At 32.8% G+C, this 27,584-nt stretch overlaps 1 protein-coding gene across 6 annotated transcripts in view; it reads left to right on the forward strand.

The window, feature by feature from the left end:
* Positions 1-8,319: 8,319 nt before the first annotated feature.
* LOC117316434 (transcription factor GATA-4-like) overlaps positions 8,320-27,584 on the forward strand; it is a 30,026-nt gene continuing 10,761 nt past the window's right edge. For 3 of the 6 annotated variants that reach the window (XM_033871015.1, XM_033871009.1, XM_033871014.1), the window contains exons 1-2: positions 8,320-8,502; positions 13,529-14,524. In XM_033871015.1, the coding sequence (XP_033726906.1) occupies positions 13,720-14,524 (805 nt within the window). In that variant the 5' untranslated portion in view covers positions 8,320-8,502; positions 13,529-13,719. Of the gene's footprint in view, positions 8,503-8,885; positions 8,961-9,964; positions 9,990-11,137; positions 11,218-13,528; positions 14,525-27,584 lie in introns of those variants that run through there. The other 3 variants (XM_033871010.1, XM_033871012.1, XM_033871011.1) reach the window with 3 other exon arrangements.

The following is a 27,584-nucleotide window of genomic DNA, read 5'->3' on the forward strand; positions in this document are numbered from 1 at the left end:
ATACAATATCATATAAATCCTCTCTGTTTTATATACAATATAATATAAATCCTCTCTCTGTTTTATATATGATCTGAATAGGTAAATATCATATAAATCCTCTCTCTGTTTTATATACAATATAATATAAATCCTCTCTCTGTTTTATATACAATAAAATATAAATCCTCTCTCTGTTTTATATACAATATACATGTAATATAAATCCTCTCTCTGTTTTATATACAATATAATATAAATTCTCTCTCTGTTTTATATACAATATCATATAAATCCTCTCTCTGTTTTATATACAATATCATGTAAATCCTCTCTCTGTTTTATATACAATATAATATAAATCCTCTCTCTGTTTTATATACAATATCATATAAATCCTCTCTGTTTTATATACAATATAATATAAATCCTCTCTCTGTTTTATATACAATATAATATAAATCCTCTCTCTGTTTTATATACAATATAATATAAATCCTCTCTCTGTTTTATATACAATATCATATAAATCCTCTCTGTTTTATATACAATATAATATAAATCCTCTCTCTGTTTTATATATGATCTGAATAGGTAAATATCATATAAATCCTCTCTCTGTTTTATATACAATATAATATAAATCCTCTCTCTGTTTTATATACAATATCATATAAATCCTCTCTCTGTTTTATATACAATATAATATAAAACCTCTCTCTGTTTTATATACAATATAATATAAATCAGTCTCTGTTTTATATATGAACTGAATAGGTAAATGTTATATAAATCTGAAAACATCAAAATGTTAAAATAAACAGGAAGTCCTGACTAAGAACTCAAATTTTACCAGCTTGTAATACAACTCGCACGTGCATGGCTTAGTCCAATCAAGTGATCCGGTATATAAACTAATTCGTTTGATGTTTTGATAGTTATTAAAGTAATTAAGTAATTCGAGGAATACGGCATGACCCCCTAATTAACATACATGATAAAGGCAGAAAATGCAATTAGCCATTCATTAAACACGTGGTAATTACGTCAAATCAATTTGAGGCATTATAGGGATTTATTGTGGTGAAGTTACCTAGCAACCAAAACAAAGGTACATGTACCTTGAGTCATAAATAAAATGTCTGTCGTAAGGAGTAACACCGGTTTGTCGTCCCTACTTGCGCCGTGGTCGAAAATAAAGTCACCCCGGCATCGATTAGAGTGTACACACTTGTCCAAAAAGGGGCCCGTCTCTTCCCTAACAACCGACCCTGTGTCGTCGGCCCCTAAATGTGGATGACACGGGCCCAACAGGCCCGGGAAGACTAATAGCCGACCCTCTTTTATATTCGCAACGCCCGACTATTAAGTGATTAATATACAGAGTAATGCATGTTGGCCTTGCGAATTCAAACAGCTCGGATTGGACAAGCAGGATATGATGACAATCTAATATGAACCTCATTCCAATATGTATACACAGAGTATCTATATATCATACATATATCATAGATATCATATATCATTGTTATGACAGTGTATCTATATCATACAGTGTATCTATATCATACAGTGTATCTATATCATACAGTGTATCTATATAATACAGTATATCTATATCATACAGTATATCTATATAATACAGTATATCTATATCATACAGTGTATCTATATCATACAGTATATCTATATCACACAGTGTATCTATATCATACAGTATATCTATATCATACAGTATATCTATATCACACAGTGTATCTATATCATACAGTATATCTATATCATACAGTGTATCTATATCATACAGTATATCTATATCATACAGTGTATCTATATCATACAGTGTATCTATATCATATAGTATATCTATATCATACAGTGTATCTATATCATACAGTGTATCTATATCATACAGTATATCTATATCATACCGTGTATCTATATCATACAGTGTATCTATATCATACAGTGTATCTATATCATACAGTATACAGTGTATCTATATCATACATTGTATCTATATCATACAGTGTATCTATATCATACAGTATACAGTTTATCTATATCATACAGTATATCTATATCATACAGTGTATCTATATCATACAGTGTATCTATATCATACAGTGTATCTATATCATACAGTATATCTATATCATACAGTATATCTATATCATACAGTATATCTATATCATACAGTATATCCTATATCATACAGTGTATCTATATCATACAGTGTATCTATATCATACAGTTATCTATATCATACAGTGTATCTATATCATACAGTGATATCTATAATCATACAGTATATCTATATCATACATTGTATCTATATCATACAGTGTATCTATATCATACAGTTTATCTATATCATACAGTATATCTATATTATACAGTATATCTATATCATACAGTGTATCTATATCATACAGTGTATCTATATCATACAGTGTATCTATATCATACAGTGTATCTATATCATACAGTATATCTATATCATACAGTGTATCTATATCATACAGTGTATCTATATCATACAGTGTATCTATATCATACATTGTATCTATATCATACAGTTTATCTATATCATACAGTATATCTATATCATACAGTGTATCTATATCATACAGTGTATCTATATCATACAGTTTATCTATATCATACAGTGTATCTATATCATACAGTGTATCTATATCATACATTGTATCTATATCATACAGTATACATTGTATCTATATCATACAGTGTATCTATATCATACAGTATACATTGTATCTATATCATACAGTATACATTGTATCTATATCATACAGTATACATTGTATCTATATCATACAGTATACATTGTATCTATATCAGAGTTTACATGACCCGATTCAGGCTGTTTTGGTTTTGAACTTATAATACGAGACTATTGATTTCATGTAAAACGAATCTAGTTTCGTTTCTATAAGTCGTTTGATGTGATATAAAAGACTCAAAGATTCATTATCACACGAACAGTAGTGTGAGATTACATATTCGATCATCAGCATTATTATTTTTGATAATCTAATGCGTCACTGAAACTTAACGACGATTGACTGAAATATACGTTTTCCCCAACTGATACAACAGTGTGACGTCACGTATTTATGACGTCACAATAATGTTATTGTAGTTCTATTTATAGAATGTCCATGTAACATCATAAATGCTGTATGGTATATCATAATCTATATGGTGTTGAGTATCAACGTCATTGCATGGTGGGTACTAACTATATCACAAGATAAATGCATTCTTGCAGTTATGTATGCACGTGATTCGTACTACACATGCGGTCTGTGTAATCAGAGAAGGGCGTGGTTAACCCTCTTTTGTATTGTTAAACAAGTGTTTGGTATCGCATGAAGGATGGGTATAATAAGTATGCATTATATATCTATACCTTCTTTATCAATTTTGTCTGAATATTATCTCACTTCTTCTATAGTAAAAAATAGATAAATGAAATTCATCTAGTAAATGAAAACAAAATGAAATAAAATAAATCTGTGTATCAGTAAACGTGATTTGAAAGCGTTTACCTGTGGTTTTAAGCGCAGCCAGGATATTGGTCCATTAAATATGTGTACCATTTTAGATTAAATAATAAAATAAATTTTAAATTGGTGAGACTGATATTGTTTGAACTCTTTTAAAATCTATAAATAAATGTAGTTGTGGGTGCGAGTAAACAAAGCACGTAAACAAATCTACTATTTTGAAATTGATTTCGGACATGCAGTTATAAAAAAAAAAAACACAACTATATGTCAAACATAAACTTACTTTTCATAAAAAAAGATATATTTTTTCAAACTAAACAAAGAATGGATCAATCATATATATATGTTAATAGATTTTTATACCAAAACACTTTAAGCTTCATCAACGTGTTAACACTATTGTAAAATATAAAATACCAGGTTTCAGAAATGTTAGGGCACTTTGGTTTTGAAACCTTTTATCGTAATAATAACTCTAGATAATTTGGTCACGCTCTAACAAGATTAGAACTTTGCTCATATATACCATATACTTAGCAAAATATTGATCATAAAGAACCCCATTTTACACAAAACAAAAATCAAAACTGGCTTAAATAAGATATAATTTAATTTTGTATGAAACACGCATTTTCATTGGCTGAAATAATTTTGTTATACATCCATAACAAAATTTTTGACGTTGCGAAATGTAACGTCATTTTTGATTGGCTGATGACGTTGCGTAATAATTTATCACAGAAAAGAGTTCGCCAAAGAAAGTGAAATATCTTGGTGTGTATAAGACGAAATTAAATTATAAGAATTAACATTAATTATTTTTTCTGTTATACAGTCATAACATAAAAAAACTTAGCGGTTTATTTAGAGTACACTCCAGTTTTTTCTGTTATGACTGTATAACAGAAAAAATAATTGATGTTAATCCTTAAATAACAAAATTATTTGTGACGAAGAGTGTCATTATCATCACACTTGATTGATACAGATTCTAGTTTATATCATATATACGTATAGGATGCGAATGTCGTAGATTGTGTGAATTGATTGTAAGATATATAAAATAAAAATAGAATATACATCATACACTCTGTCTGACACGATATATAATGTATTATATCTATTCATGTGTTTACATGTAAGGAACATTGGATTTAAAGCATCAACAAAAATAGAATATAAATATAAAAAACCAGCAAAACAAAACAAAATGATAACAAAAAATAATCCAACAACATGAAATTATAAATACAATGTATAACTACAAAACACACACAGTAGGAAAAGACATCTTTCTAACTTTGTCCTCCAACAACGCCCCACATTTTCTCCCTGATTTTTTGTTTTTAATTAAATAATTTCTATCTATTTATCTTCTAATTATTTATTATTTTTTGGATGACCCTAGAAGCGGCTGTGTCCTTTATGATAAGGCTTTCGATGTTTTAGTGAGCCTTCAGATATATACATCAGATATTTTGATCTCTACAAAATCAGATAAGTATGTCGGTCTATATTACTTGGCTATTTCCCTGAGTGGAGTTTCGGACCCTGTTGACCCTTTACACTTGTGGGGTCCTGACGGGAAAAATCGGGACCAAAAATGGCATTTTATTGAAACTTTGTTATTTTTAACACCGTACGTAACTAAATAAATCATATGTGATCTTGTAAAAAAAACTTAAAACATAAAATATATATATATATATATGAAACTAATCTTCATAGAAGAATGATTTTTCTTCGATATTATTTTGAAAACTGTAAATTATTTTAATGTTTTCTTTTCATATAAGCTAACCAATCTTGTAGTTTTAAGACTAGTGAGTAAAATTTGGAATTTTTATGGGGGCTAGTCCACTCGTGACGATTAGTGATATACTTAGGGAACAGGTGCGCGGTCGTATATTAGACCAGTTATATTTGGGAGATGACCATCGCCAGCTGAAATGAGTGACTATATGTACGCGAATTTGAAATAATATCCAGTGATTAAAATGAAGGATATTTAACTTATAATCTGTATAAAAGCACAACTAATGCGTTTGGTTTAATTTACGCACATTTCAAATTCATATAAAGCATTGTTTATAGAAGCAAATCCCACTTCATGTTTTTCTCACTTTTTATTAACTACAATACATTTCATCATTTGGTCAAATTCCAACTGATGTTATTAGACTCTGTTGTCATTATGATACGATGCTGCGTTTTATCATGTCTGGTGCTGTTATGTAACGTCAACCTATATATATATATCGGTGTCAGATTTATATAAGTGTCTTGACACTTGTTTCTGATTACTTTTTGTATTTTTTATATGCTGCATATGATTTGTTAAAAGGAAATTGACAAATAAAACACAGTTTAAACTAAATGGTTAAGGATATTTCACCTATACTTTCAATATGGTTAAAGATATATAACACGCTATTACTGTAGTGGTTAACAGACGGTAACTGTAGTTAAGGATATTATACCTGTACAATCAATGTGGTTAACAGACGGTAACTGTAGTTAAGGATATTATACCTGTACTATCAATGTGGTTAACAGACGGTAACTGTAGTTAAGGACATTACTGATTAACTGTTGTTGAGGGTATTACTGATCATAAATTGATTAAATAATATTACTAATTATAACTGTAGTTAGATTATTGAAATGTATTAAGGATGTCGCGAACTTCCTGTGACGTAACAACTTTGTTTATCAATCTTCAATACTGTATAAAGGGGAACATACACATGGATGTTAGATATTTGTGATTCACACGTAATGGTGCATACAGCCTTAAACATTCCAGCACAAAAACTATAGAAGTGGAGTGAGGAAATAAGTGATTTCATTTCATTGGCTAATAATAGTTCAACTGAAACACTTCATATAGCCAGACACCAAGATACATAAGAATAGTCTTAACTGGATGCATTGCAATTCGCGCTTGAGTTGATAAACATTCAAAAACGAAAGTTTTATAAATCTATCAACTAACGTTCTATAAATCTATTAACTAACATGTTCTATAAATCTATTAACTAACATGTTCTATAAATCTATTAACTAACATGTTCTATAAATATATTAACTAACATGTTCAATAAATATATTAACTAACATGTTCAATAAATCTATTAACTAACATGTTCTATAAATCTATTAACTAACATGTTCTATAAATCTATTAACTAGCATGTTCTATAAATCTATTAACTAACATGTTCTATAAATCTATTAACTAACATGTTCAGCTATTAAATAAGTTCTGTCAGTTATATTAATAATGTTAATGTATCCATATCCACAGTTGTATTGAAGACTGATGGATAGACAAATTTATCAGAAGAACAGGGGAAAGGAAAGGAATACTGACAGGAAACGGATTTCAAAATTTTAATAGATTTATAGAACATGTTAGTTAATAGATTTATAGAACATGTTAGTTAATAGATTTATAGAACATGCTAGTTAATATATTTATAGAACATGTTAGTTAATAGATTTATAGAACATGCTAGTTAATATATTTATAGAACATGTTAGTTAAAAGATTTATAGAACATGCTAGTTAATAGATTTATAGAACATGTTAGTTAATAGATTTATAGAACATGCTAGTTAATAGATTTATAGAACATGTTAGTTAATAGATTTATAGAACATGCTAGTTAATAGATTTATAGAACATGTTAGTTAATAGATTTATAGAACATGCTAGTTAATAGATTTATAGAACATGTTAGTTAATAGATTTATAGAACATGTTAGTTAATAGATTTATAGAACATGTTAGTTAATAGATTTATAGAACATGTTAGTTAATAGATTTATAGAACATGTTAGTTAATAGATTTATAGAACATGTTAGTTAATAGATTTATAGAACATGTTAGTTAATAGATTTATAGAACATGTTAGTTAAAACGACTAACATGCTATAATATCCAAAGGTATCGATATGCCTGCATCGAGAGTTGAACCCTTTGATTTTGAAGGTACATGTGTATATACATGTAATGACCATCATGCTAAATATTCCATTGTATTAAAAAATACGCATATATGATAGGAATATCCTGGACTTGTTATTGTAAAAATCACGTGACTGTTTCAGAAAATTATGTCAAGCGACGGCGATATAATTTGATATAAACGTCGTGATAATGTATAAATGTACATGAATCTGACAATTCCTTTGTCTATTTGTTCTTTTTAGAAAATGTGTAGAAATTCAAATTCTTCCACGATTCACCTTTATCTAAGTTACTAGATAAGACTTTATATTTCAAAGAAATGAACATGCGTGTGCTCTCGTGCGCTCGTGCACTCGTGAAAGAGGTTAATTAGAATTTCTCTTGGATTCAGCGTTTTTTTCTAAGTTTCTAGCATCGAAGTAATGACATTTTGTTGGGCATTGAAACAGATGCACGGGAAGGAGAGCGTCTGTTCTAACAGATCTCGATCTTTAGGCGGGGTAATATCAGGATAATTCCCTCTTAGTGTAGAAACTTAGAAGAGGTGTTTTAATTTAGAATCTTAACTATTACTGAGATTTCGATAAGGCCCCATTAAAGAATATGCTATTAAAAAAGTTTAATTTTGGGCTTAACTTTTATCAGTACTTGTAGAGTAAAGACTTAATGCCATTGGGGTGTTTTTATTGGTATATAGAAGTTAATAAACTCCTATACCGCAGGTTTGCTTGTAAAATTGATTCCGGTATTCTGAAACAAACACGTCTTACACAGCAAGCTCCGCCCACTTGCGTTATCAGGGGCCAGCTCTCTCGTGAGAGGGGGGTTTAGCCACTCGAGGGCCTTGTCTAAATGAGAAAACGCGACCGGTTCGTATCAGTGTGTACGAATACTCAGAGGATAGTGGAGAAATTTGCCTTGGTGGAACTGACCCAGGTTTTTCTGATAAGTGATAAAAAGTTGACTATAATATACAACTCGGATAGCGGGACCGAGAGGGATACGGAGACTCGAGGGTAGGTTGGTTTTATCTACAGATTGTAATTGGTAATGAAGACTGGTGTCCGAGCGATAGCACTCAAGTTAGGATAGCACAACTCTTCAACATTAAACTAATCTAATCGTACTGTTCTATTATCGGTATAAGCTAAACCCGTTCTAGAAAATTACTTCATTTTCACTGCGTTCGTCTAGTAAGACATCCATTTTTTTTTCATTTTTATTTTATCTTATTATAAATATCTTTGAAAATTCTCTATCTCACTTAAATAGATACTTTAGTTCTGTCATTGTGCTCATCCGTGTAAAATAATTTAAACTTCAAACCCCTAACATGATTTTACTGGTATGCAATTTCCATCCTTGGATTTACAAATCTTGGGTTGCTATTTATTTGAAGTGTACCGATGTTTCCGGATTACGCCCTGGATAAATCGTTTTGGATATTGAATGTACCTTGATTGGATACGAACAGGTAAGCTGGTGTATTCCAAACCTGTGTGCCTTACTTCTGAATTACGTTTTCCAACAGTCTCTTAAAAATCAGACCCAGTTCTCTCTAGGATTTGTATTCACTGTAATACGACTACTGGTGTCTATATTTGCCGCGTATTGTTCATTTAAGTTCCGTCATCCTTTGTTTTACCTGTACGTACCTGAGATTTTATTTATGGGTGTGTTACAACTTTACCTGGTTGTATTGTAGGGTCAAGTGTTTTATTTGTATACGTGATTGAAACAAACCTTTCAAATGATTCAAGAAATCATTTATCACTCCAATTTTCGTCAGCATTTCGTTTTTATTCATATAGTGGACAAATCACATACTGGCAATTGACACCACACCTGCTAATTGCAATTTCTTACTTACTAACGTTGATGACACGCGGTAAATTATATGATTATTGTGTTATTACTATGGACTTACCTCATATATATTTATTATAAATAATCGATTTTATAAAATCTCAGGAAAAGATAAAACTCGTGAACTGGATTTATTCCTGGTGTCACCATTTCAAATTTACATACAAAGATGTATTTTACGAATACTTGCATGCAATGAGGCGCAATCAATAGAAGGGTTTATATTCAAATTGATTACCTAATAAAACACTTGACCCCACCTTGAAATACTTGACCCCTCCTTAGTGACTAATTCCGACTGATCTCCTGATCCAGGTAGGTAGATTTACCTGTGTAATTACCTGGCTTCCTGGCCTACCTGAGTTTTTGTTTTTACAATAAACCCACACCTGGATTGCTGAGGCTTAGAAGCCAAAAATCGTATTATCTTCTCAAACGGTTTGCTGAAAGTAGACTGCGTTAATACGGGTGTTTTCTTAGAAATTACGTCGGCAACTTCAAACGGTGGGTACGTCCGACTTTAGTAGGTATGGACAAATTGTTTGTCATTTGTAACAAACCATAGTGTGGGTAAACATCGCGTAAGGTTGTGTGAGAGACACGAGGGAGATTTAGAGGGACGCAAACTTGATTTCTGGTGAGTGCATCAAGCATATTTTTTTTTTTTTTATTCATCGTAAACAAGAAATGTGTATTATGCTTTAGTATCATTATTTTATTATAAGTTTTATAAAATGATATGGTTATATTTATTGTATGATCTGATATTTGTGCTAATAATGAAACAGCAAATACCAAAGTATCGGTGTAATTTATAGTTTGAGGTGTAAACTATAGTTTGAGGTGTAAAATATAGTTTGAGGTGTAAAATATAGTTTGAGGTATAATATATAGTTTGAGGTATAATATGTAGTTTGAGGTGTAAACTATAGTTTGAGGTATGATATATAGTTTGAGTAACATATTTCTATACATAAGGTGGTATGGTTTTCGGAGCATTTGACACATTTCTATATTTTTCATTTTATATAAATATGTCTATCGCATGCCGCTGATAGATGAAGCATTAAATGATAGTAATTAGGGTGGTTATGTTTACTAAACAAGATTGATTTTTATATTTATGTACAGTGTGCATAATTAAAATAAATGATACATATAAAGGAAATGTTTTGTTAAAACAAACGAGTTTTAAACTTAAATCTGATTTCAGTCAAAAATGATATTTGCAACACACGGACACGAGAAACAGTACAGCTCGTGCCAAACAAAATGTCCATTTTCCCTTAAAAATATCTCCATAAATCACCATTTTAGAAATAATTATGAACGACATGTAAATGATATGTTTAAACAGATAATCGGCTGTTTGTTATCAAATGGACGTGACCATACCGTATGTCCTCTTTAAAGTTAAATTATTTTTCCTGGACGCCCAGAACGTTGTAGATATGATAACCCATTAATAATGTCCAATACTAAATTGAGAATTGATTTCAATATTATATATATAATAATAATAATGATAGCATTTCGAAACTAAACACGGACTTTTATAGATTTTATCAATATGCGATATCTCGTGAAGTTGACACGACTGTATCATGCCAGATAACACACCATGACCATGATGTCCAGACAATACTCTGTCTAAATAGTTGTGATAATAATTCTGTATATTTATACATTAAAGTAGGTAGGTGTATTGTACTTTAATCGTAGTCCATACTCGTCATCAACTGATACAGCTGGCCAGATACAAGAGTCACAAGATAGTCGGTATCTATTGCGGACTCGGTTAAACCAGATAAAACCACGGGAAGGAGTGAAGTGTGTTCATGCAGGTCACAATTATATGTAAAAAGGTATTCCATTCCTCATTTACTGGTATATATTTTGACAAATACTTCTTATTTTCAACTTGTGATTTTTTGTTTGGATGTCGAATTAGATAAACCTGATGAAAAGCGTGGGGGAATCGTATCCAGCACGCCGTACTTTATCTTCAGTACTACCAGATAGGTTAATCGTAATCACGCATATCATAAAGATTACCTAAATATATAGTAAGAATATTTATATTGAACATATTTTTAAAACCTAATAATCTTTCCATTATAATCGTATATCTGATGTATGAATGACGTCTTATGATAACCGTTATACCTATATACTAATATCTTATATGTCATTAACTTTGATCTCTCGTTGACGATGGCGTCCATAACATAATTGCGAAATTCTGCTTGCTGAGAGCAACAACACCAAAAATATAAGATTCGAATTTGAATATGACCCAAGACGTTTCAAATTAAGACATTTGGCGAATGATATATTTGATAATGAATTGGACAACAAAATGTATTTTGTAACGCAGCTAAAAATTGACAAACGACATTTCAGCAACCCCTGTTCAAAGTAGTATTAGGCGCGAGTGTACGAAGGATGTAGAATTACAGGAGAGTTTCCAGACGGCTGCTCCGGTAATTGCGATTTTATTGAATTAATTCATTACGTGTTTCACTGAAACGAACTGATGCACTCTAAGGCACATCTGAGTAAGTAACGTCTAACGCACGTGCAGTTGTTCGTGCGCTAGTTTCTGCCAATGTAACCGATGTGGATTTTACCGATCCGTGGCGTGTGCGTATTTTCATTCAAAGAGGTATACAAACTAGCAAAGCCTTGTGCGAAGCTAATTTGTTCCACAAAAGTGTTTTTAAAGAAGTAAAAAAGACACCAATTTATCTACATTGTCGACTTTTCTAGAAAAGGGGTAGCAATTTAGAAACAATATCTAAAAAATATTAATTTTTTTCCCGAAGTTCCTTGCTTGGTATTACTTAAATTCTTTATTGTCATTTGGTATGTTTTTTTTTTTAAAGTTCTGATATTTTTCTGGACTTTGTTGTTGAAGTTGAAGAAAGTTTATCTTTCATAATACTTACAAAGAGTGACACTTGTAAACTATTAAGATTATCACCATACATGAGATCGAAGGCCTCGATTTAACATCAAACATCCCGTGGTGTCCTTGATTTAAACTACACTGTGTGTTGAAAAAACGTTTTAACTATTGTTTTGAGAGTACGGAAGGCAACGTATCAACGAAACTACTTGATTACAACAAGATTTCAAGAAAAGAACGTCTTTTTTTGGTAGTATGGTGGGGTGTGGGGTGTTAGGGTGAGGGGCGGGGGATTTGTAGTTAAAAAAAACCCGGATACATTCAGACACCGCTTTCATCAAAAGGAAATTCTTGATCTTAAAATTTCCATAGGATAGCTTAATTAGATTCAAAGGGGGAATGTTAAGAAACTTTTCTTAAATTCTGAGATGTTTGCCTATTTTAAGTGATGGAATTTCCTGCAAGTAATGAAAAATGTTATCTGCATACATGTCGATGATAACTGGATATCAAACGGTTATATGAATTGTTTTTCTAATTTTATAAACTATTAAAAAATATATATATAATTTCGAATATGTGCATAACAGGGAAAACTCCAATAGAATGTTTTTAAGTAGATACTGAAAGGTTCTTTTTTTTGTGAAACAGTTCAGTGTGTTAAGGTTGTATGTCACATACAAATAGAGCTTATAATAGATACTTCCGCGGATAACGATCCCACAATTCTCTGTTAAAATGTCTGACATCATCTTGACAATTCCATTCAATTGTTTCCACGATATGCCTAACTCATAAATCATTCCATTATCCGTGTAAGTAAACAGGTCACAGTTTAAATCAATTTTCCTTAACTTACGATTTCCCATAGGGAAGCATTACAGAATTTAAGGGAAGCTTTTTGGCCAATATGGCTATCATTTGGAAAATTTTAAAATGAGTAATTTCCTTCAGTAAAGAGTTCTATATTGAAGGCCGTCTACTGTTCGGTATCCGTTAGGCGAACACGCCTTTGATATAGATTTATGAATAGTTATAGTATATTACCAATAACAGATATATAACTGTATTGTCCTGATGTTTCAGCCGATTTGGTTCTTCGAGGAATCATTAGTTATGATGGACATTTCCGCCTTTTTATGCCTCCTATGGAGTAACTCCTATGATGGTGGTATATGCTGAGCGATCTTTTTGTTTTGTTACGATTAAAAAGTAAAATTTCTATATGATGAGTATTTATAATTTATCCTTTTTAATGTTATTTTCAGGTTGTGTTTCCTGTATCCATTTCTGCAAAAACAAGAAACGGCATATGCAGGTATTTGTTACACAATTCCAACCCAACGCCAGGCGACAACATTAGCCTGTTTGGAGCGTCGTCTACTGTCAACATCCACAACGACCTTTGAGTTAATTTACTGTGTAGAATTGTTTTAAGTAGCATACCGAATGGAGTTTAATGGCACATTCGGAACTCCTCTGGCTTAATTCGGAAAATTATTTGAATCGTTCTAAAGAACAACGATTTGACGACAGGAAAAATTACAACGGAATTCATTCCAGAGCACCCCACAACGGTTCCGGCAGTAGTTCGCTGGAAGCACAAAGCGCCTCTTCTCGGGGTATGCTGAATTTCCAAGAAAACAGTCCACTTCTGCCTTGTGAGGACGTCGAAGTTTTCTTTAACCATTTGGACAGACCTTTGCCAAACCAGCATTCTCCATCTGAGGTCAGAGGTCAAGGTCGTGACTCTGAGCCCCATCATCTGACCGCATCCACACCAGACTCGAACCCCAAACTCTCCCCCGACAGTATGTTTCAAAACAGCGCTATGCACTCTATGTCGCTTCCATCGGGTGCGACTGCCCCTACATACCACGAGTCCCCGGGGGCTAACAGTTTCATGCATCCCGCGGGTGCCAGCCCCGTGTATGTTCCCACGACACGTGCAGTCCTTCCAATGCAGTATGTAAGTAACGGAGGCGGACAGTCAGTTTCCACACCGTCCGGATCTCCAGCCATGTGGACAATGCCCCCGGAAGCATCGTATAGTACCTCGAATTCACACCCTTCAGTGTCTCCTCGGTTTGCATTTGCACCCTCGCCGAGCTCGCCCATCAGTTCCCCGACGGCCCGGACCGATACTAGTTACAATACGCCCCTTGCCCGACCAAGCGGGCTTAGTCCCTACCCCTACATGAGCCCAGAGTTCGCATGGAATTACAACATGAGTCTACAGCAGGGACTGCGTAGGTCTGCACCCGGTAAGTTCCGGTTTATATATATATTAATTAATATCATATTATGTGTGTCTTTTTAACATTATTTTTTGTCATTTAAATTGGTTTTGTGTCCCAGTTTTATTAAATTTATATATCAGTAGGTGCCAATTATGACGGATTATTAAAAGATGTTTATTTTTTCTTCATTGTTATTGGTTAGTCAGTGATGGTTCTCAATAAAAATTAGTAAAAGAAGCAATTAAAAAAAAAAGTAATCAAGAGGAAACATATAGTTTGTTCGCAACATTTTTGTTTAATTAGGATATTATTTTTCTTTATTACTAACGGATATACAGATAACATATTATTCAAATAATGAACAATTATTTATTTATTTACTTATAGATTTATCTGATTATTTATTTATTTAGACATGCATCTATTTTTTTTTAATAAAAGATAAATAAAAAAAACATGATATTTAAACGTTTTTGTATAATTCGAAATTTACAGTTAAAATAACATTAATGTTAGTTTCACCCCCCAGATCCTCTCTCACTGTTTACAGTCCCAGTCGCTCGGTTACAGCCCTATAAGTGTTTCTCATCACTCAGCATAGCAAGAAACCATTAGGGACAATTTAAAACCGTGTGAAAACAAAATCACTTCCATATGTGTGTAAGTGGTGAATAACGTGTAATAGGGCGAGTTATTACTTACATAAGCTCTAAACTACCTGTAGGAATCGACGGCATTTCGTGGAATTTCCAGTTTTTTGTTTTTATTATCTCTTAATTATTTGCGTGTTTATGTAATTTTTATTGTAAAATACCAAGTTAGTTTTATTGTAAAATACCAAATTTTCCAGTGGTTTTTTTTTTATTATATCTGAATTATTTGCGTGTTTATGTAAGTTTTATTGTAACATACCACATGCATGATCGATATTGTAAGGTCGGTATTGTCGAGTTATTTATAACATGGTGAATGGTTTTAGTTTTAGCGGCTGAATTTCGGGGACAATTTGCATGTTAAGCTTTCTTGATACATTTGTATATATTCTACTGCTGCGAAGATTCGGGTATCTTTTTATAGTCGGAATATGGTATTTTGACAATACAGCTTCCACTTAGTAACTATAATATTATCTGTGTTATGTAAATCAAAGGAAATCTCTACTCAAATATGAAAATTTAAAAGTTGTTTTTTTATCCGTGAAAATATAAATAAAACAAAATATAAAATTTTTAAGAGATAAAGCAAATCTTTTTAAATAATTATCTGTATATTTGATTAATGGCTAACTTATTAAATACCAAATAACATTAACAACGGTCTATCTGCAGCATTGTATTATCTCAATAAATTAATATGATAATACAATAATTTTGTAACGTAAAAAGTTTGATATTTTCGATTGTAGGTAAGAGAAACACTAAAATCCGCAATATTTTTATGGAATATTTTCAAAACAAGATTTTAGAAAAGTCTTATATTAAGAACACTGCGATCAAAGTGCATACATTATTATTTTAATTTCAGTATTTTCAGAAGAATTCTGTATACCGGTAATTTATCACTACATTAAGTCATGACTTTTGGCGCAAAATAATATGTAAACATTAACACAAAATTATATTTCAAATGATATAGATGTTTACGGTTGCTGTTTTGTTTACAACGCGAAAACAAATAATTGCTTACACCAAGAAATTAAACAATAATCGGAATTAGCCGAGAAATGCCGAATGAGAGGGCGCACGTCCCCATGCCTGCTATAAATATGTTTCAGAATATTTTTGTTGTAAATAGAAATGACTTGACACTAAAATAACATAAATATTTTGGTAATTAATACCCAATCGCTCTCTCGACCACCGGCCCCTCGTGAAAGTTTTACTCCTGTTCAGTTGTAGGCACCAATTTGTTGTAATGAAAGCCAGCTTAGTCGGGCCATGCGGTGGTTTAGGAGAGCCTGCAGTAGTAATTATGTCAATTCATGAGGCAAATTTTCGTAAAAGTATTCCTAGCTTGACAAGAAACCAAACAGAAAACTTATAAACTTTAAAAAATGAATATATTTACAGAAAACATAAAATGTCGCGTATCAAAATGATTTCCCTTTTATGAAAACTTTGAATATTTTATTGTTGTATTGATTGGTACAATTTGAATGATATTCCTACTTATCATGATGTCAGTTTAAGCTGTGAATGCTTTAACAAGGAACCCGTTATGCTGCAGAACCATAAACTTTACCCCGTGTTTACAAGCATAATTAACGCAAATGTCCCAAACACCGTTCTCCTCCGTTTACGATTCTCAATTACCCAAGTCATAAACGTCCGGCGTAGGTGATTGTCAATTACCCCAGTCGTAAATGTCCGGGTATGTGGACGGTCGTGTCATTTTGTGTTCCGGTATTTGAGGGCGGAGCGTTTCGGGTAGTTTGCTAGAAGGTCTAATGAGGCAAACTTGACTTGCACCGTTTCACATCATTTACTTGATTAAATTAATGAAAGAAAACGAGCATTTGTCTCAAAAGGAAGCATAAATTACCAAAGAACCTTTCCATCTTTGGCATTTTATAAACACATTATTGATGTGCATTTTTGCTGTCGAAAATAATCACAATTCAATTTATTATGTTAACATTTCCAATTACAAATATTGCCCAATTGCATCTCTGTCGGGATGAATCAAAGCTCTAGACTCTATTCTAAATATTGTATTCTTGTCGAACATTTCGGTTTTCATGCTTTCTGATACTGAATGTTGGGTATTTTATTTAAATGGGAAAAAATCTAACAGAAACACAAAGAAAGTGTGTTTAAATGTTTTAGTCTGTCGTTAGAATTCTTGTAATAATGTTTGAAGTAAAGTTCCATATTTCAATAATGTGTTTTATTTTTGAAGTGAAGTTCCATATTTCAATAATGTGTTTTATTTTTGAGGTGAAGTTCTATGTTTCAATAATATATTTTTTATTTTTGAAGGGAAGTTCCATATTTCGTTGATGTATTTTATTTTTGAAGTGAAATTCCGTATTTCAATAATATATTTTTTATTTCAGAGCCAAACTTTACATACAATTTGTCGCTGTTAATTTGCTCAGAGGTTTAGTTCATCATGGATAATTTCTAAAACTATTAGTGTAAGGTTAACTAGATATTTATCAATCACTATCAAAAATAACAAACTAAATGGAGTACACTTTTGGTTATAATATTACATACACAAATATGAGCATTCGTACAGGATAAATATATATATCACAATTGTAAACATACCTGGTAAAGTCTTTGTTTGAAGTCGGAGAAATACGTAAACGTTTTCTAAAGACCTACATGGATAACCTAAGTAAATATATATCTCATCATAATAATACAATAATATATCAATCGAAAAGTACTAGAAACACTCCACGCAATACATTGAATGTTCCCTGTTGTCCTATGATAAACGCCGCCGTTATCACAAATTTAACACTTAATGCCGTGATCGGAATCCCTCTAGATTTGTCTTTATCTCGCATATCAGTCCTTAAAACGTTTTATTGTATGGTTACTTTGTATTTATCGGTTACTTTTTACTCCTTGTTTGGTATTCTGTCACTATGAAGAGGTCGCTATCTACGGCTTTTCTGTAGTAGAATGTATTAACAATAATATATGTCAAAATACTCTATAGTTGTTAAGGTTAACATTATCTTGGATGTCATCGGTAATTTTCTGATAACTCGTATACTTGGAATTAGTACAACACACACTACAGAGATAGGGCCAAGTTTAATTTTACTATTGAGCGCCTTTCACGGACTGGATTGTTGAATCCTATCCATTGATATGAGGTATCGATTTTTTTGTGAGCATAACCTGACGCCCCCGTGTATGTCCTCTAAATATAGCGAGGTGAAGACATATCTTACCTTTGACAACTCTCCCAATATTTTCCATGCCATAAACGACGATTGTTTGTCCGGGTCGCTTAAGCTAATAGATTAGAGTGAAATTCTCGGGTTGCCATCCTTTGGCCATTGGGTTCTTTTATTTAACGTCAAATGTCAATATTTTGTAGCCGGAATGTGCCTGATGTTCTATTAAATAACTTAACGATGCGGAGCAGGTTCACATATTCCGTTGCTCGGTGAAATCACTTTTGACGAACAACCACATCGAATCTATTCTTTAAGAAAACTCATAAATCTGAATGTTTGTTACTTGAGTAAACAACACTGCTTGCCACTATGTATACTCATTTATCTCAGTGTAAGTCAAATACATCAAAGAATTTAACGTCGCGCTGAATTGTCTCCCCTGTTTGCTATCCCAATGTTCCATACGTTGCCGGTCGTTCTGACGTAAATGGGAATGTTTATCAATGATTTTAATGTCGTTATTCACCAGCAATGTCCCCTGTTCTATAGACTCGTACTGGGGGCCATAACTACTAATGATATTTGCTGAATAAGTAGGAATTGTGAAAGTGATTGATCTGCCAATGACCGGAGAAACGTTTCCACTTATTCAGTGTAAGTATAGAGTATTTACGATTGACAATTCAAACAGTCGTCATTTTATTTTTTGGCAGGCTTATAATGAAATATAAATACGATTGAAAATAAAGTTACTTAAGTTGTAACAATAAGAATAAATGTTTACAATCACTTTTTGTTGGTTCGAAAGGAAGAGTTGTTGAGGTCAATATGACAGGAAATCGAAGTTCCCGGAGAAAATCTCACGTTCTTAGGCATGTGACTTCGTACATTTCCACGTCGACCAGGGAACCGAATACCGACCCTTTTAGTGAAACGCGAGTACGCTATCCACTACGCCATTCGACCACTTGTAACACAATGCTATATAATGAAACCAAATGGACTAAGATAATTATCAAATTGAATTCAACCAAATACATACAGATGGTTTCAGGTTGATATTTTCAGTAGGTTATTTCTCAAAAATCGCGAGGAAGTATGAAACAATCATATGTAGGGCCACGTGTAAAAGTCATTGGATTTGTTTATTCTTGCGAGTTGTAAACATTTAGAAATATTTCAAAGGAAGAGTACGTGGTGTAATGACCTGCTAGAGCTTATTATATATCACGCCTAAGGCAAAATGAAACAGTCTTAGAAGGAAATTAATAAAAAGGTATAAATCTCCCAATTTATAACATCAAACATGAGAACTTTCGGGTTTAAATAAATCAAACTTCTACACGTCACGAATCGGAAGTGCCTCCAATACATGGTAAACATATCTAATTCTCATGTTTGTAGAGGATCTATATTCTATTCGCGGAGGCGCCGTATATCATTCCAAACCTCGTCAGCCGTCATTCTTTAATGATTATCTTCATCGCGTAGTAATTTATGGGACTATTTTTATTTGCGCGAGCTTTAGGAACACGTGACCGTTGAACAAAGGGATTAGTTCGACTTTCTGTTTATTGTGCCCTGTGTTGAGTGGTGTACATGTATAGTATATATCCAATATTCATAAATAAGAAATCCAGGTCTTATCTCTAAAAGCCCTGGTTTTGGTCAGATATCCGCTCAGCACACACCTGTATGCTGTATCGTTCATATTACCTCCCCCACATGTTCTAAGCGTTGGGTCAAACAAAGCCCCTTTTCACTCCTACTAACAATACTGACGAATATTAGCCAGAAAAAAGCTTAACGCATATTTTGTAAACATAAGTATGTATGTATTAAGTTTATTGTGGCAGGTTTTTGGACACTGGCTACAGTGCATTTCCCTAGAGACAAAAATTACAAAGCTCATTTTATTGATGTCTAAAAAAAAAAAAAAATGTTGGATCTTTAAATACGATCTTACCTCATGTTTAACTTTTGTAAATGAGCTCTGTTCTGGTATATATTTCTCAACCCTGGTCAAATCTAAGGGTTGTTTCCCTATATATGAGGGGATCTCGGTAAAGCTCCGGTGGGAACTCCGTGGTGTAATTGGACCTCTTCAGTTCGACTGTAGACTGCTTCAACTGCTGGTTATTTACGATCTACTTCTAGGAAGGTCAACACTTGTTTGTTTACATAAACAAGTAAAGTTTGAAGTATTCAGGTCTACATACAACCTCTTCTTGACCAATGTATCCGTTTGAAATTGACGTAGATTTTGTTTCATAAAGTCAATGTTTGACGTATGTCAAACTCTATCGGGTTTATGTTGATTATTAACTCTATTTGAGGGCGATACGTGTTATATAATATTAAAATTGATTATATATAGAGGGCAGTATTCAAGTATAAAGATGTAACAATGCAGTCCAATCGCTGCCTCGAGATCCAAATATAGAATAGTTCAGAAATATCACCGCAATGTTGATGAAGTGGTAACACATGAAGTATGTTATTTTTCACATACAACGTGCGAACATTTACAGCAATAGTGTGGTAGTGATCAACTTCCCTTTGTCTTTGGACCTTTTCATTATACGGCGATTATAAATCGCTTATTATATGTCTTGCTTAATTTTAGTGGAGAACGGATTTATATTCTATCTATCTAGTCGTATCGATTGCGAAGAGTAAGGTCTGAAATAAAAATCAAATCGCAGACGTTTGCTAACAATATGATTGATTCCGAGAGGAATAAGCTATTTTTCAGACATACCTTGAATCAATTCACACTCGTTTAATATCTCCGTACAAATTGATATTTAACATACATATTTATATATACATGTACTGAGATTCATATGACATTGTGACGTCATTGGGTTGATTTGATTTGACACCAACCCACACAGTTTAGGGATAGTCAATTTCGAATCTCGACTTACATGTTCAGCATGTATTAGGGTGCAGCATTTGTTTTTATAAAATACAGGGTTTTGTTTTCGTTGGTGTTAAGTAGTTCTAAGTAGTTGTGGATTTTTACACAAATTCCTTCATCTTTAAGGAGTCTTTTAAGTGTCGTCTTGTCACTACATCGACATCCCATTTTACGTTGTATATGCCCAATTGCAAAAACATTTTATCGGGTTTAGAAAATTGGAAAATACTCCATACGGAATATTTTGATGAGAACTATCTCAACAAGATGTAACTCGACACTTGTTATTTCATGCACAAGTTCTATCAAGTACAGGCATTCAGAATTCTTTCACGGCAGTCATATTGAATGTAATGTACATGTATATGACGTCATGGTTGAAAGAACGCTCCCACGTTGGACGATTCACAGTAACATTTACCAGTCACCGCAAACGTTTCTCGGATGTTGACCCCTCGTGATCTTTCTGGGTTGTATCCAAGCTTGCATGACATCTTTTATTGGTTAGAAATATTAATACGTATTTACCTAACCATGTAAACAAAAACCCTTTGCAGACACGCCGTACATTTCTCGAGTGTTTCGTGTTTGGCCGCTAGCGGGAGGGTGGCTGTTCTTCAGTTACAATGTTTCTTCTCAAATTGCTAAATATTTAAGACTTCTGGAAAATCTCAAACATGTTTAAACGACATTTGTATGAACAAGATAAAACATCTCGCGTTATTGACGGCAGTTTTTGTCTGTTTTCTAACATTTTCAAACAGTTAGCTGTATACATTTCTAAAGCTGACATTTACAGACCGAGATGCACCGCTTAACCAAAAATCACTTTTCCTTGTTTGAGGAAATTTCAGGTCTTACAGCTTAAACCAAATGCAATTCCTTTGAACTTAATTTAGTTTTCTCAAAGACGCTTATACATTAAATATAACATTCCAGTTGGCCTTCATCTCAAGTGTTATGGCGTAAGGAAATCTATCTATCTATATATATATTTGCTCTTTTTGGTATTATTTAATTATTTTCATATCATCATACGAAGAAGCTCACCATACATTTAGGAAAAGTCATGAATGTTTTCGAAAGTTCAAGCTTACGTGGAATTTATGTCTTTAAATTCAAATGAGATCCTTTATAACATATCGGATTTCATCTTTCCCCATAATTGTGACACGTAAAAATTAGGGTTTTTTTCATGGAGTTTATGCTTAATGTGACAATTTTCCAAAACTAAACTTTCACTTACACTTTAAGGGATAAATAAAGGTTTACAAGAAAACTCATAAAACCAAGTAATGATCTGTGCAGTTAATAGGTCTACAGGCTTCAGTCAAAATAATAATAATTGCTATGCTTTTCTTTCCTTTTTTTTTTTTTTTTGCGCATTGCTTAAATCTCGAAGTGTTAATTATGTGTATTTCATATATCTAAGGAATTCCAGTCACTTTCAGGGCTCAGACAAAAATGCAAACATCTATTTAAAGATTTCTCCAACAAAACTAACACAAGCAAGTATTAAATGTCATCGAACGCCGGTATTTTAGGCCTTAAATTTAGATTCTTCTGTTTTTTCATTACTATATTTTCCTTGCATGCAGCAGCTAACCGACACAATGCCATGTATCAAAGTGTCGTGTCGATACTGTTTCGCCAAACAGTCGTCTGTCAATGTAATCGTCGGACAATAAAATACCTTGATATACACTGTCAGGATAAAGTTTTCTTATGTTTATCAGCAGATTAAAGATACAGTAAAACCATCGCTTAATCTAGCGACTAAGTCGAACACGCCTCTCCAAGATACTGGGTTCTAAGTCGAACACGCCGCTCTAGGATACGCTTTTAATCCAATGGTCAAAAGTCAAAAGATCAACAAACAAAGACGAATACTGATACTATTTATCATCCGCCGGGTCACAGTGGGGAAACAATAGAAACGCATGGGAGTTAGAGACTTGTCAAATCTTGTGCGTAACTTGTAAACCATCATGGCAGCCAAAGAGCAGATTAAAATGTCAAACCGTAGTCAGAGATTGGGATAAATATGCAATTGAGTATCAAGGAGTATTTAAAAGTCTTATTTGAATATAACGAGTAAAGAGGTGTACTGTGTTTCAAGTGTTGCTATGAAAAATCTGACATGTTCAACAAGCGTTCAGATCCTCAATAGGGTTTCATGGGCTGATTATATACAAGTTTGGCAGACAGAAACAAGCACGCCAGATTTATATATAAGCCATCAATTTATGTTTTGAATAAGTTGGTATAGGTTGATGTCATACAAAAGTCCTACAAACAGACAAAAGTGGATACACAACCAACTACCGATCCAGAGAAGAAATTCCCGAAACTTGTCATTTTTTTTTCGATATTTGTTTACAATGCCCTTTTATGAATCAACCCTTTGTAAGAAATTATAAAGGAAACAAAGGAGTTTTTATTATACAGAAATGAAATATCCCTAGCTGTATTGAAGTAACAAACATTTTGTAGTTACGAGCTAATGTTGTATTGATTCATTCATCTGAACATACCTTTGTAAAAAATTGCTTCGGAATTAAGGTTTGTTTTATTTTCAAGTTCTTCGGCATTCCTTAGCAGTTCTAATCACAGAACCCCCGCAGTCATTTTACTGAGCAATAGCTGTGTTTTGGAGAAGAGAACATGTTCTATCTTTACACGTGAAATGTGATATCTCGTATTTTTCGTCTTCACCGGAAGTCGTGTTGTACTTTTCGCAAACGTCATGTTTCATTGACCAATGAAAATGTCAGAGTCAAGAAAGGTCACAACTATTGGCCAATCACAGCATGTTTGACATACGATCCTGGGGATTGTTTGGTGATCTTTCATTGCTCTTTGGTGTAAAGTAATACTCAAACCATGCCAAAACTAAGTTCGTCCTTATCTGGTTAACTTAATCACAGCGTTTATGAAACTCAAGGGTTATCTGAAAGCGAAGAAATTGTCTTTTATTTCACATGTATAAGTCGTTGGTTGATATCACGTGCTGCCAGGAAAAAAATCTATTGTTTCCTCTAAATACCAGCAGTTTTACTTTCTCTCTTGCCTAAAACTCAAAAAGCATCGTCTGTCTTTCTTGTTACAAAGGTTGTAAGAAATACATGAAAGAACATTTTTCGTTCTGGAAATGTCGTGAAATATATTTTTTCTGAACATCAAAATTAAAAAAAATATATATTGCACAAGATCCCAAGTTATTCTTTTGCTTCAAAGCAAATTATTTCCGTTGGTCTTCGCTTTTTGGTTCTCTTTGATCGTTTATTTATTTGCGTTGCACTTTTGTTTTATTTTTTATTTCAGTTTATACTTTACTACTTACTCTCTTGATTCTTCCTGATCCAATAGTTAGAATCAAAATCAGGACCAACACTTTTCTGTACATCGTGTTAGTCGCATCTCATAAATCATTAAGTCATCCGATTTTAAGAAGAGAGTAAACTTTTGTTTTCGGCGTTATACGTTACAGTGACTGAACCAACTCCATATCAAGGATCCACCACATCACGACAGATTTTACAATAATTTATTTCGTGTTTAAAATGTCGGAAACTTTTTTTATTAAAGAAACGCACGTATCTGTATCTAGTAGATTGTATCAATGAAAGTGTTATATATTTTAAGCGAAAGTTGGACTGATCTTTTAAGATTATGGAAATAGATTTGAGAGCAAGCCAACATTCAAAATCGTGATCGCAGAAATAATATATCACCATTTATAGCACTAAGAAACGTTTTTTGTAATGTCAAACTGAGAAATGCTTTTGGTTCTTTAGTTTTAGAATATATCGCTTTTATCGCGATGTCATTTGGTGGGACGCGCTCTACTGATAAGGCATATAACCGGATTTTTGTAGGTTTACTTATCAAAAAACTTAATCGGATATAGCTTTATCATGGAAACATCTAAGTTGGGTTTTTTTATTTAAAGAATAAATGTTAGTTTGAGCGGTTATGTTCCACGTCGTGGCGAGAAACCATATTAAAATTTCATATTCTTAACAGCACGTAAGCACCATAGCAACTGATAAGCCCTCACGCGCGGTCGCGTGCTGTCAAGTGGAAATGGGGGGGACAACCAGGATAGCGTCGAAGTTATATCGAAAAAGTTCTGATCTCGAATCTCGATAAATATAAAAGGGCTACCCCTTCACTTTTTTTCCTTGCGTGATGAAGATTTGGAATCATATCTCGACCGCAGGAGATCTGTGATAAAATAGATATCAGTTATTGAATGTCCTTGCGATGCTCTTAACCCACCAGATATGCTAATGTCATCGTTCGTTCCTGTGGATTTTGTCAGTTTTTGACTATTTACCAACCAGTACATTATCATACAGCTATACAATTTCATAATTCAAAATGTTAAACAATTCAATTAAAGTTATCTCCCTTAACCGTTTACCAACCCAGGTAATTTTCACGTATATTAGCAGAGCTACATTAAGTGCAATTTTCATTTTTGATAACAGAGCTACGTGTAATGGGAAATAGGTCTATAAAATAAGATTGTATATAACAGAGATGTTCTTTATCACCATTTCGCCACGTAAATCTGTTTCTATTTTTATAAAGCACAGTTTGAAAGCGAAACGTTCTCGCGTTGTTTTAATGCGACTATTACAAGTCACTTAAACGTTTTGATAACACGCCACGCGCCAAACATCTGTTTTTGACCGATGATCTTGACAACCAGTCGGTGTCGCAAAAACGCTTTCTAATAAACCCCATGACAACCATTGAATTGTATTGTAATGCGTAAACTCGTCTTGTTTATTGACATTTTGAAAAACGCATTTGTACCGAGACCGTTTCTCCTAGCAGAAAAGTGTAAATTTCCAAAATGAAGAAAAGTGAGCAATATATCCCCACTTTCATTAAAAGACTAGAATATAAAACATTTAATGAATGGAATCCCTATTTCACACCCTTTGGTCCAGATGAATTGGTGAAAAGGGTTATTTGGGTATCTTTGTCTTTTTTGATACACATTCATCATAGTTACTGTTTGAAGTATGCAAATAACTATGGTTACGAGCTGTTTTGTTGTTGTTGTTTTTTGTTTTTTTGTTGTTTTTTTTTTAATTATAAAATGTCTTGATTTTAAAAATTGAGATGAAGAAGCTTGTAGATGTGTTCGAATGAAAAGACTGCTTAAGAATATTACTGCGAAGAGCGATATAAACGTGGTTGGTTTAAAAACATTGACAATAATATAGTATTCAAAATGATAAATAATATGAATACCACCATCTAAAAAAACTGAAGCATGATATGATATGTAAAATGATAACAGGGCAATAAAATTGTCAATATAAATACAATAATAATGTTTGTGTTATTTTGGTATGTTTTACATTGTATTAAATAGTTCCGACCATTCACCAATCATTTTAATGATGATAAATGAATTAAAATGACAGGTTTTGAAAATATTTTTCTTAACTATAAATTTGAATTAGAAATTAATTCTATAGGGCTATTTGCGGATAATCTATATTTTCCCTCTTCGGATTATAAATCTTTCCGGATCTTCATCTACCGCAAATGTTACCAAAGGTTAGATAACTATCGGTGATCACAGCAGCGCCCCCTAGACTCACCACAAGATTCCCGCCTATCTTTACCAACCGTCAGAAAGATGACACTCAAAACTACAGCCCCCATACCAAGATTCTAAATATTTCAGAAAACCATTTTTCCTACAAAAATATAAATTTCAGTCCAATTGTGCAAGATGTAGTATCTTTTATCGTTCCCATCGCCACATGGGAGGGAGATAGAATTCCACAGAGTTTGGATGTTTTAACCTAAGATGGTACTTGTTGATTAGAGAAAGGTTGGAACATTTCAAAATTTAATCTGATCGCTGAACTAAGGATATGGTTTTGACTCGTAAACTAGAAATCTTTTACACCCTATGACTCCGAGAACAGAAGGACTTTTAGCCTCTTTTTGAATATAATTCATCACTTTCTAAATTAATTCATTAAAAAAAACTGTTTGTCCTGTTTTATAATAAAACATCTTTTTTCACATTTCAGATTACTTAAGCCCAATTTAAAATTATACTCGACGTTAAATGTATTAAGGGTCAACTCATTTGCAAGTAAACAATAATGATAGAAGTTTTGAATATAGATGTGCAATATAAAATACCGAAGACCACTTAACAATATTTTCAGATAATCAAGATCATTAGTTGGCGCGACAATGGTGAGTCATTCTTAGGGACAAAATCACGAAACAAAGACCCGGATCTTGATCCATATGTAGACTTA

Source organism: Pecten maximus, chromosome 18, assembly GCF_902652985.1.
Source record: "Pecten maximus chromosome 18, xPecMax1.1, whole genome shotgun sequence".
NCBI classification, from domain to species: Eukaryota; Metazoa; Mollusca; class Bivalvia; order Pectinida; family Pectinidae; genus Pecten; species Pecten maximus.